The sequence below is a fragment of the Cherax quadricarinatus genome, chromosome 43 (assembly GCF_038502225.1).
Source record: "Cherax quadricarinatus isolate ZL_2023a chromosome 43, ASM3850222v1, whole genome shotgun sequence".
NCBI classification, from domain to species: Eukaryota; Metazoa; Arthropoda; class Malacostraca; order Decapoda; family Parastacidae; genus Cherax; species Cherax quadricarinatus.
Genome location: NC_091334.1, coordinates 21,427,433 through 21,439,962, shown reverse-complemented (window position 1 = coordinate 21,439,962; position 12,530 = coordinate 21,427,433). Strand labels below are relative to the sequence as shown.

Genomic DNA, 12,530 nt, shown 5'->3' with positions numbered 1-12,530 from the left:
AATTAATCACTTTACTAATTTTGATCCAAGGAATTGGAGCTTACTTGCCTTAGATCAAACCTGATTACCTCTCATTCCCCAGACACTATGGACTGTGGTCTTTGGACGATTTGCAAGTGCAGTATTAATATCGTTATGATATCCTGTGTACTACGTGGCAACACTGACATACACAAGGTTGCCATTTATTTTTAATATAATAATATTTTATAAAAATAATTTGACAACTCCTTGCTTGATCAATACTTTTATCCAGGTTCCATTATTTTCCTACCTTGCATCCTGCTCAGGAAGTTTCTTAATGTTGGTGGGGGGATCTTGATCCAAGGAATCTGCTCTGTTCTCCTCTTCGAATTTTAACTTGATTGCCTCCCATGTTCCCCCGCATTGTATGGCCCCCTATGAGTTTAATGGTTTAGCGCTTCTATTATAATAATAATAATAAGAGTTTAGCACTCCCTAATAATATAATAATAATTTCTACTTTTAAATGTATTGTTTTAGAGATTTGCTACCTCATGAAGTTGTAGGTTTCTCATATATTCTATATTAACCCTTAAACGGTCCAAAGAGATCGACGTTCAAATTCGTAGTGCTACAAAAGTAGATCTACTTTTTTTTACATATTTTCAAATATAACAAAAAAAATGTAGATAAAAGTTTTTTTACACATTTTCAAATGTAAAACAAAAAAGAAGATCTACAATTTTTTACATACTCTCAGATGTTGAAAAAACGTATATATACGTTTGGACCATTTAAGGGTTAAAATACTTCCACATGTTTCATGTTCAATTGAGTGAGAAGGTAGCAATGGGTCATACAACGCACCATCCTTGTTAATTGTACTTTTAACAAATCGTTGCATTTGATTTTGATTCTCAATAGATCTGCAGTACTAGTGTCGCCTTTTCTACGCTCTTTTTTTTATAAGACTGCTGAACCATGTGGTGAGTTACCACAATAAATGTCATTTATCTATGTTATTTTGGGCAGTGTTTGGCAATGTTACCAAGGAAACAAACTGGATGCTTTTTGTGCTACCACAAGTTCCATTTTTCTCTAATTCTTAAGTACTTGGTTGTGTTTTTGAGGAGACAGCCAGACCACTTCGCAAGTCAACACTTCGTTGATTTTCCCTTTTCTGTGGTTTTCATCAGATTTTTGATTGATACTGAGAGACTAAGTGTTCTGTGTATCACTGCCCCCTTAGTTCCACATTTCCCGTGATTCTTGACTGCTGCTTAGTGGTCTTCGTAAATTCTTTGTTTGACTGGTTGATACATAGCCCATTTTTTTCCCCCTTTTCCAAATTGTTTTACCATTCTGAGAAACTTTTAATTGAGGTTTTGGCTTTACCAACATTGCTCGAGCCTTTTTTAATTCCTTAATTGAAGGAACATATGAAGGACCTCTTGGCTTTGCATGCTGCTGTGCATTTCTATAGTTTGGATTGTCTGGTTGGGTTTCCAGTGAGGCAGTGGGATTTTGTTTGTGACTGTTTCTTTGTGATTTATTCTGTTGGTTACTGCTCTCTTCAATACATGGGCCAAGACCTAGACTTATTGCTCGCTTTTCCTGTGTTTTAATCTTTCCCTGAAGTTGTCGTATTATAGAAGAGAGAATTGGAGCACTTCTAGTTTGAGACTCATCTGTTTGATATAAAATTTCTGGATCACTTGGTAGCTCATTATCATTAAAATCCCTTTTCTCCAGGCTCTTGTTGTGTTTACTTCTTGATTCAGTTCTAGTTTTCGGGTAAAATTTCATCCCTGATTTTTGGTTCCTTTTTGGTTGAAGTTTTGGAAAGCATAGCCGGTCACGTGATAAGGCAATCAATTTTTTCCACTTTCCCAATGATCTTTGAGGCTTTCGTGCTTCCATTTCTGAAGAGGCAGATGAGCCCCTTGGCACTTCATCCTGCCCCACTGTATCATAGTTTGGCTGGTATGTTTGAGTTTCATCATCATCATCATCATCATCATCATCATCATCATCATCATCATTATTTATGTTCCTGTAATTCCCTGGCTTCCCTCTATTTTGTTGGTTACCATCAATACTTTGTCCATAACCTAGATTTTTTGATCGCTTTTCTCTTTTGTTACTCAAAGTTTTGGTTTCTAACAGTGATTCCTCATTGGCCAAATCCTCGTCTTCTTCTGTAATTTGACGTTTGAATCGCTTCAGTTCCATTTGGAGATTTCTGGGCACATTATTATACAGGGAATCTGAATTTGCTAATTTTTTTATATGTGTAGTCTCTTGAGTTGATGCAAGGATTTGTCCTGTGTTCCCAGCCTTTGGTTGTATCCTTCCCGGTGATAACACCTGATATTCCTCATGTAATTTGCCAGTGATCTTGTCACTGGTGAGTTGATCAACATTCTTTTCACTGATGAGTTGTCTGCAATGAAGAAATGGTTGTGTAAGTCCAGATTCTTTTTTTACCTTTGGTTTTATAAGTAGTCTCAGTTATGCTATTTTTTATATATTCAACAGTTGCATAATAACAGCAAGGAAAGAATAAATCATAAAACAATAGTAATGTCTTGTTATGAAAAAAATGTATTGCACCTCGGTAACCCACCTTCCTGTTGTCACTTTGGGAAGTAAATCACCTGGAACCAGCTGGGGGATCTCTGGAGCTGACATCACCTTCCTTCTCACCACTGGCAGGACTGAACCACCTGCCACACACACCCACATCACCAGCTGTCAGAACATAAACTACTCAGTTGGTAGCTAGTGGATAATCCATACTTGCAAACACACAAATCTCTTGTATTTTTTCTCACAATTCAGTACTCCCTATTGCTCTCCAAATGAGGTGCTTTGTTGCTGTGAAGGACTCAATCTAAATAACCTGAAGTTGCCATCTCCTTCATCAGATCAAACTTGATTATCTCCCATTTCCCAGGTACAATATGACCCTTTCAAATTTAACACTATCCCATTGAACACAAAAATATCAAAATACCTTCCAAAAATAAAATATTAAATAAATAATTACACTGTACGTACTTTATATCCACAAGATGCATAATATTTACAAGTTTGGATAACGTCTATTAGTAACCATAAAAAGTATGCATTTATTAGTAACCATGGAAAGTATTTTGAACACACTAATGCACCGTGGTTGTTTAATATATTTATAGATGGGGTTGTAAAAGAAGTAAATGCTAGGGTGTTCGGGAGAGGGGTGGGATTAAATTATGGGGAATCAAATTCAAAATGGGAATTGACACAGTTACTTTTTGCTGACGATACTGTGCTTATGGGAGATTCTAAAGAAAAATTGCAAAGGTTAGTGGATGAGTTTGGGAATGTGTGTAAAGGTAGAAAGTTGAAAGTGAACATAGAAAAGAGCAAGGTGATGAGGGTATCAGATGATTTAGATAAAGAAAAATTGGATATCAAATTGGGGAGGAGTATGGAAGAAGTGAATGTTTTCAGATACTTGGGAGTTGGCGTGTCGGCGGATGGATTTATGAAGGATGAGGTTAATCATAGAATTGATGAGGGAAAAAAAGGTGAGTGGTGCGTTGAGGTATATGTGGAGTCAAAAAACATTATCTAGAATTTCTGAAGATGTACAATCAAGCACAAGGAATATCAAAGAGGTACTGGATAATTGTTACTGGTGTGATGCCTATGTTCATTACATTTTTCTGAGAATTGCCTGATTTCAGTATCAGCATTAAAGTGTTTAGAGCATATACACTGAACAGTAGTATATATGAATTGCATTTATATTAGTAGGTTTAGTTAGAGTTTGTGACTGTTCTGAGAGCTTCCTTTTCTTGAGTTACTTGCAGATTGATGTGAGTTGCCAAAGTGGTTTCACAGGCACAGATCCCTTAATGTGAAGTATGGGTGACAGTAAAGTATTAGAAGTGCAGGTTGCAGATCATAAAAGCAAATCTTGAAGAGTTTTCCTGCCATTATAGAGACTTGTTGATTTTTTTTTTTTTTTTTTTTTAACAAGTTGGCCGTCTCCCACCGAGGCAGAGTCACCCAAAAAGAAAATACTTTCATCATCATTCAACACTTTCACCTCACTCACACATAATCACTGCTTTTGCAGAGGTGCTCAGAATACAGCAGTTTAGAAGCATGTATGTATAAAGATGCACAACATATCCCTCCAAACTGCCAATATCCCAAACCCCTCCTTTAAAGTGCAGGAATTGTACTTCCCATTTCCAGGACTCAAGTCCGGCTATATAAAAATAACTGGTTTCCCTGAATTTTTTTTTTTTTTTTTTTTTCAACAAGTCGGCCGTCTCCCACCGAGGCAGGGTGACCCAAAAAAGAAAGAAAATCCCCAAAAGGAAAATACTTTCATCATCATTCAACACTTTCACCACACTCGCACATTATCACTGTTTTTGCAGAGGTGCTCAGAATACAACAGTCTAGAAGCATACACATATAAAGATACACAACATATCCCTCCAAACTGCCAATATCCCAAACCCCTCCTTTAAAGTGCAGGCATTGTACTTCCCATTTCCAGGACTCAAGTCCGACTATATGAAAATAACCGGTTTCCCTGAATCCCTTCACTAAATATTACCCTGCTCACACTCCAACAGATCGTCAGGTCCCAAGTACCATTCGTCTCCATTCACTCCTATCTAACACGCTCACGCACGCTTGCTGGAAGTCCAAGCCCCTTACCCACAAAACCTCCTTTACCCCCTCTCTCCAACCCTTTCGAGGACGACCCCTACCCCGCCTTCCTTCCCCTATAGATTTATATGCTTTCCATGTCATTCTACTTTGATCCATTCTCTCTAAATGACCAAACCACCTCAACAACCCCTCTTCTGCCCTCTGACTAATACTTTTATTAACTCCACACCTTCTCCTAATTTCCACACTCCGAATTTTCTGCATAATAGTTACACCACACATTGCCCTTAAACAGGACATCTCCACTGCCTCCAACCGTCTCCTCGCTGCTGCATTTACCACCCAAGCTTCACACCCATATAAGAGTGTTGGTACTACTATACTTTCATACATTCCCTTCTTTGCCTCCATAGATAACGTTTTTTGACTCCACATATACCTCAATGCACCACTCACCTTTTTTCCCTCATCAATTCTATGATTAACCTCATCCTTCATAAATCCATCCGCCGACACGTCAACTCCCAAGTATCTGAAAACATTCACTTCTTCCATACTCCTCCTCCCCAATTTGATATCCAATTTTTCTTTATCTAAATCTTTTGACACCCTCATCACCTTACTCTTTTCTATGTTCACTTTCAACTTTCTACCTTTACACACATTCCCAAACTCATCCACTAACCTTTGCAATTTTTCTTTAGAATCTCCCATAAGCACAGTATCATCAGCAAAAACTAACTGTGTCAATTCCCATTTTGAATTTGATTCCCCATAATTTAATCCCACCCCTCTCCCAAACACCCTAGCATTTACTTCCTTTACAACCCCATCTATAAATATATTAAACAACCATGGTGACATTACACATCCCTGTCTAAGACCTACTTTTACTGGGAAGTAGTCTCCCTCTCTTCTACACACCCTAACCTGAGCCTCACTATCCTCATAAAAACTCTGAATCCCTGAAACCCTGAATCCCTTCACTAAATATTACCCTGCTTGCACTCCAACAGCTCATCAGGTCCCAAATACCATTCGTCTCCATTCACTCCTATCTAACCCGCTCACACACACACTTGCTGGAAGTCCAAGCTCCTCGCTCACAAAGCCTCCTTTACCCCCTTCCTCCAACCTTTTCAAGGACGACCCCTACCCCGCCTTCCTTTCCCTACAGTTTTACGCTCTCCATGTCATTCTACTTTGATCCATTCTCTCTAAATGACCAAACCACCTCAACAACCCCTCTTCATCCCTTTGACTAATACTTTTATTAACTCCACACCTCCTAATTTCCACACTGAATTTTCTGCATAATACTTACACCACACGTTTCCCTTAGACAGGACATCCCCACTGCCTCCAACCGCCTCCTCGCTGCATCATTTACAACCCAAGCTTCACACCCATATAAGAGTGTTGGTACTACTATACTTTCATACATTCCCTTCTTTGCCTCCATAGATAACATTTTTTGTCTCCACATATACCTCAACACACCACTCGCCTTTTTTCCTTCATCAATTCTATGATTAACCTCATCCTTCATGAATCCATCCGCTAACACGTCAACTCCCAAATATCTGAAAACATTCACTTATTCCATACTCCTCCTCCCCAATTTGATATCTAATTTTTCTTTATCAAAATCATTTGATACCCTCATCACCTTACTCTTTTCTATGCTCACTTTCAACTTTCTACCTTTACACACTCTCCCAAACTCGTCCACTAACCTTTGCAATTTTTCTTTGGAATCTTCCATAAGCACAGTATCATCAGCAAAATGTAACTGTGTCAATTCCCATTTTGTATTTGATTCCCCATAATTTAATCCCACCCCTCTCCCGAACACCCTAGCATTTACTTCTTTTACAACCCCATCTATAAATATATAAAACAACCATGGTGACATTACACATCCCTGTCTAAGACCTACTTTTACTGGGAAGTAGTCTCCCTCTCTTCTACACACCCTAACCTGAGCCTCACTATCCTCATAAAAACTCTTTACAGCATTTAGGTACTTGCCACCTATTTCATGTACTTGCAACATCTGCCTCATTGCCCCCCTATCCACTCTATCATATGCCTTTTCTAAATCCATAAATGCAATAAAAACTTCCCTACCTTTATCAAAATACTGTTCACATATATGCTTCAGGACTTAATCTACACATCGCCTACCCACTCTAAAACCTCCTTGCTCATCCCCAATCCTACATTCTGTCTTTCCTCTAATTCTTTCAGTAATAACCCTACTGTACACTTTTCCTGGTATGCTCAGTAAACTTATTCCTTTATAATTTTTACAATCTCTTTTGTCCCCTATCCCTTTATATAAAGGAATTATACATGCTCTCTGCCAATCCCTAGGTGCCTTCCCCTCTTTCATACATTTTTTTTTTTTTCAACAAACCGGCTGTATCCCACCAAGGCAGGGTGGCCCAAAAAGAAAAACGAAAGTTTCTCTTTTTAAATTTAGTAATTTATACGGGAGAAGGGGTTACTAGCCCCTTGCTCCTGGCTTACGGAGGAAGAATTCTGTTCCACTTCCCCATGCATTTCATACATTTATTAAACAAAAATACCAACCACTCCAACACTATATCTCCCCCTGCTTTTAACATTTCTGTCATGATCCTGTCAGTTTCAGCTGTTTTACCCCCTTTCATTCTACGTAATGCCTCACGCACCTCCCCCACACTCACATCCTGCTCTTCTTCACTCCTAAAAGTTGGTATACCTCCCTGGCCAGTGCATGAAATTACAGCCTCCCATTCTTCGTCGACATTTAAGAGTTCCTCAAAATATTCTCGCCATCTACCCAATACCTCCATCTCCCCATCTACTATCTCCCCTACTCTGTTTTTAACTGACAAATCCATTCGTTACCTAGGCTTTCTTAACTTGTTTAACTCGCTCCAAAATTTTTTCTTATTTTCATTAAAATTTCTTGACAATACCTCTTTCACTCTGTCATCTGCTCTCCTTTTACACTCTATCACCACTCATTCACCTTTCATTTACTCTCCATATACTCTGCTCTTCTTATAACACTTCTGCTTTGTAAAAACCTCTCATAAGCTACCTTTTTCTCTTTTATCACACTCTTTACTTCATAATTCTGCCAATCACTCCTCTTTCCTCCTGCACCCACCCTCCTATAACCACAAACTTCTACCCCACATTCTAATACTGCATTTTTAAAACTATTCCAACCCTCTTCAACCCCCCCCCCCCACTACTCATACTTGCAACAGCCCACCTTTCTGCCAATAGTTGCTTATATCTCACCCGAACTTCCTTCTCCCTTAGTTTATACACTTTCACCTCCCTCTTACTTGTTGTTGCCATTTTCCTCTTGTCCCATCTACCTCTTACTTTAAATGTAGCTACAACTAAATAATGATCTGATATCTCAGTTGCCCCTCTATAAACATGTACATCCTGGAGCCTACCCATCAACCTTTTATCCATCAATACATAATCTTAACAAACTACTTTCATTATGTGCTGTATCATAACTTGTATATTTATTTATCCTCTTTTCATTAAAATATGTATTACCTATTACCAAACCTCTTTCTACACATTGCTCAATTAAAGGCTCTCCATTTTCATTTACCCCTGGTACCCCAAATTTACCTACTACTTCCTCAACAACATTTTTACCCACTTTAGCATTGAAATTCCCAACCACAAATACTCTCACACTTGGTTCAAAACTTCCCATGCATTCATTCAACATTTCCCAAAATCTCTCTTCTCTACACTTCTCTCTTCTCCAGGTGCATATATGCTTACTATAACCCACATTTCACATCCAACCTTCATTTTACTCCACGTAATCCTTGAATTAATACGTTTATACTCCCTCTTTTCCTGCCATAGCTTATCCTTCAACATTATTGCTACTCCTTCTTTTGAAACCCCTGACCTAATCCCATTTATTCCTTTCCACTGAAACCCTCCCACCCCCTTCAGCTTTGTGTCACTTAAAGCCAGGACATCCAGTTTCTTCTCATTCATAACATCCACAATCATTTCTTTCTTATCATTCGCACAACATCCACGCACATTCAGACATCCCACTTTGACAATTTTCTTCTTATTCTTTTTAGTAATTATTACAGGAAAAGGTGTTACTAGCCTATTGTTCCCTGTTGGGTATATGCATTTATTTTCAGTTTATAGTTGACTATTAGATGCAGGAATTTTCCATTTTCTTTCTGTACTGTTTGAGTATCATTGATTCTAATGTATACCTTTGGACACGGTTTATTCCCAAAACATACTTAAAATGTTTTTCAATATTGAGGGTGAGCTTGTTGGTAATCATCCATGTGAGGGCCTTTTCAAGTTCATTATTTGCTATTGTGTTTATTGACACAGGATCTGAACCTGATATTAAAAAAAGGTTGTGTCATCAGCAAAGAGTATGGGTTTGCTTGATAACATAGGTAGGTCATTGATATAAATGAGAAAAAGAAGAGGTTTCAGAATGATACCTTGAGGGGACATTTAGGACATTTAGGTTTGGGTACTGGATGAAGTGTTGTTTTTGGATACATGTTGTCTGTTACAGAGGTAGGGTTAAAAATACATGTAACTGGGTTCTCTTAGTTCTATAGTGATTAAACTTGAGCAGGAATCCACTGTGATCAACTATCAAAAACCATTTACAGATCAATGAAAACTCCAACAGGATCACTCGATTCTGTCAAGTGCTGAATAAACTGTGTTGAGCATTCTTATTTTTGCATCGTTATTTCTTTTTCTGTGCAAACTCAAAATGACAAGGAATAAGTGTATTGTACATGGTTAGTAGGTGTACAGGTGCTGGTGGATTTGTTTCTCAAATAATTTTCATAGTATTGGAAGAGAAGAGATTGGTCTGTAGTTATTAACGTCAGTTGATTCAACACTTGTGAATGGATGTTGTCCTGTTTCGCCTAAGCAGGACTGGGAAGGTCTGTTCCTCAAATGATTTGTTGAAAAGTAATGCAATAATTGGAGATAATATGTATGCAGATTGTTTTTTATATTACTGATGGTTTCTCATTTCTGCAGAAGTAGTACAGTATAAGCCAGGTAGAAATACAGTAATTAGGATAATTGCCTATTGGCAGTTTGGAGGTATATGTTGTGTATCTTTATACGTATATACTTCTAAACTGTTGTATTCTGAGCACCTCTGCAAAAACAGTGATTATGTGTGAGTGAGGTGAAAGTGTTGAATGATGATGAAAGTATTTTTCTTTTGAGGAATTTTCTTTCTTTTTTGGGTCACCCTGCCTCGGTGGGAGGCGACCGACTTGTTAAAAAAAAAAATTGCCTATCAGAGAGCCAACTACTGATGTTGGTTTGAGCTTTAGGAATGTTATCTGCAAGATTAGTTCTTACTGTAGCAAAGATGTTATTAATTTTGTTCACATTATCATTAGCTGAGAGGGAAGGGAGTTTCATTTGTTTCTTGAAAGATCTTTTTTTTTTTATACTAGAATTTGGAGGAGTTCTCCATGTTTGTTTTACATCTTTGGAAATAATTTAATGTAGCAGACTACTAATTTTGTTCAGATTTTCTGAAAATACTTGTGAGGGTTGCAGAATCCTGTATCTTCACCACTTTGATGTTCATTTTCTATGGGTCTTGTTAATAATAATAATAATTACTCTTACTCACCCAGAAGACAGCAGTGATCCTGATGTGGGCCATGGCAGCAGTGACCCTGACGTGGGTCGTGACAGCTCACACTGCACCACCTCCACTACTGACACACTTTAGGGACGCAACATTAATATACCCCATACCACAATGTATAAAGCAAAGTTAGAACATTCCATGACTACACACACAAATACGGGTGTACCCAGTTATCAAAATCACTTTTATGGCCTTTGAGCATAGGGATAAAAATTGTATAGTATTTTTATTAATATTTCCTCCCTTCTTGCTTTCACTCCTTAATACCATCCTCAGTGTGTTTCCTTATATGGTTGTGTTGATGCTTGTGAGGCAGATGCAGGAGATAACATCTCATACCAGCATCAGGAAGTCAGTGGGATATCTGTAATATGTATATATTAAGAATAAGAATAATGCTGGTACAGGAAAAGACTAAGATTATAATCGCAAACTCTGACACAAAAATATATAGTAATTATTAACACAGTTCTTTTTATAAAGCTCCTCTCTTTGTGGTACAATTTTTCATAAATGGAATTCGAAAAAATGGCATTGAAAATTTAATAGCACATACTGTGAAGGCCTTTTTTAGCTCTAATTTTTTGTTGTAATAATAATATGACAGTCATTTTTTTGCTCTTTGGTGGTATTATGTGACCTTGGTGGTATAGCGTAGTTTTGATTATAATAATAATAATAATAATTGTAATACTTTAGCTCTTAAATTTGACTGTAATAATAATACGAAAGGCTGGAGGCAGTGGAGATGTCATATCTGAGGGCAATGTGTTGTGTGAATATAATGCAGAAAATTCGTAGTTTGGAAGTTAGGAGGAGGTGCAGGATTGCCCAAACTGTTGTCCAGAGGGCTGAGGAAGGGTTGTTGAGGTGGTTCCGACATGTAGAGAGAACGGAGCGAAACAGAATGACTTCAAGAGTGTATCAGTCTGTAGTGGAAGGAAGGCGGGTAGGGTCGGCCTAGGAAAGGTTGGAGGAGGGGTAAAGGAGGTTTTGTGTCGAGGCTGGACTTACGGCATTGGCGTGCATGTGTGAGCGTGTTTGATAGGAGTGAATGGAGACAAATGGTTTTTAATACTTGACGTGCTGTTGGGGTGTGAGCAAAGTAACATTTATGAAGGGATTCAGGGAAACCAGCAGGCCGGACTTGAGTCCTGGAGATGGGAAGTACAGTGCCTGCACTCTGAAGGAGGGGTGTTAATGTTGCAGTTTAAAAACTGTAGTGTAAAGCACCCTTCTGGCAAGACAGTGATGGAGTGAATGATGGTGAAAGTTTTTCTTTTTCGGGACAGCATGCCTTGGTGGGAATCGGCCAGTGTGTTAATAATAAAAAAAAATTCAGTCGCATTAGCAAAAAAATTCACTATAAAGAGGAGCTTCTGGGGAGACCAGAATCAACTAGTACTGCATGACCCATATGGGTTTAATGCATTTTGTGTGATGCTGTATATGTTATAGCCTTTCAAGGGGATGCCTTGATGACTAAGGGGGTTCTCCCAACACGGAAGGTTCCTTGATACTGGTCAAGGGTTCTTGATCACAAGGTGGTGCCAGGTGTGTGTGCAAGGTGATGTCAGGTGAGATACAAGAATTCCTTCCTCTTAATGATTCACTGAATCACCTGCTCTCTCTCTCTCTCTCTCTCCTCTCTCCCCTCTCTCTCTCCTCTCTCTCTCCTCTCTCCTCTCTCCTCTCTCCTCTCTCCTCTCCTCCCTCTCCTCCTCTCTCTCTCTCTCTCTCTCTCTCTCTCTCTCTCTCTCTCTTTTCTCTCTCTCCCCCTCTCCTCTCTCTCCTCCCTCTCCCTCCTTTTCCCTCCCCTCTCCTCTCTCTATCTCTCTACCTCTCTATCTTTCTCTCTCTCTCTCTCTCTCTCTCTCTCTCCTCTCTCTCTCTTCCCTCTCTCTCTCTCTCTCTCTTCCCTCTCTCTCTCTCTCTCTCTCTCTCTCTCTCTCTCTCTCTCTCTCTCTCTCTCTCTCTCTCTCTCTTTTCATACAGGGTTTGACAAGGTTAAGGATCCCTAGCTTTATTGACAAGCTATTTACAGATTAAGGATTCCTAACTTTATTGACAAGCTAAGAGCTGTTACATACATCAGCTCATTTGAAAGCATTTTTATTGTTATGAGACATTCAAGTAGGGAACAGGATGAAGTTGGAGCCATCTGTGGGCCAGCATTTTCATT

General features: G+C 38.7%; 1 protein-coding gene across 1 annotated transcript; it reads right to left on the bottom strand.

The window, feature by feature from the left end:
- Nucleotides 1-673: 673 nt before the first annotated feature.
- On the bottom strand, nt 674-10,474 carry LOC128694303 (uncharacterized). The gene is made up of 3 exons (XM_053784384.2): nt 10,328-10,474; nt 2,591-2,715; nt 674-2,407 (listed from the first exon to the last, which is right to left on the bottom strand). The coding sequence occupies exons 1-3, from the start codon at nt 10,358-10,360 to the stop codon at nt 1,210-1,212; spliced, it is 1,356 nt and encodes a 451-aa protein (XP_053640359.1). The 5' UTR covers nt 10,361-10,474; the 3' UTR covers nt 674-1,209.
- Between the last annotated feature and the right edge of the window lie 2,056 nt (nt 10,475-12,530).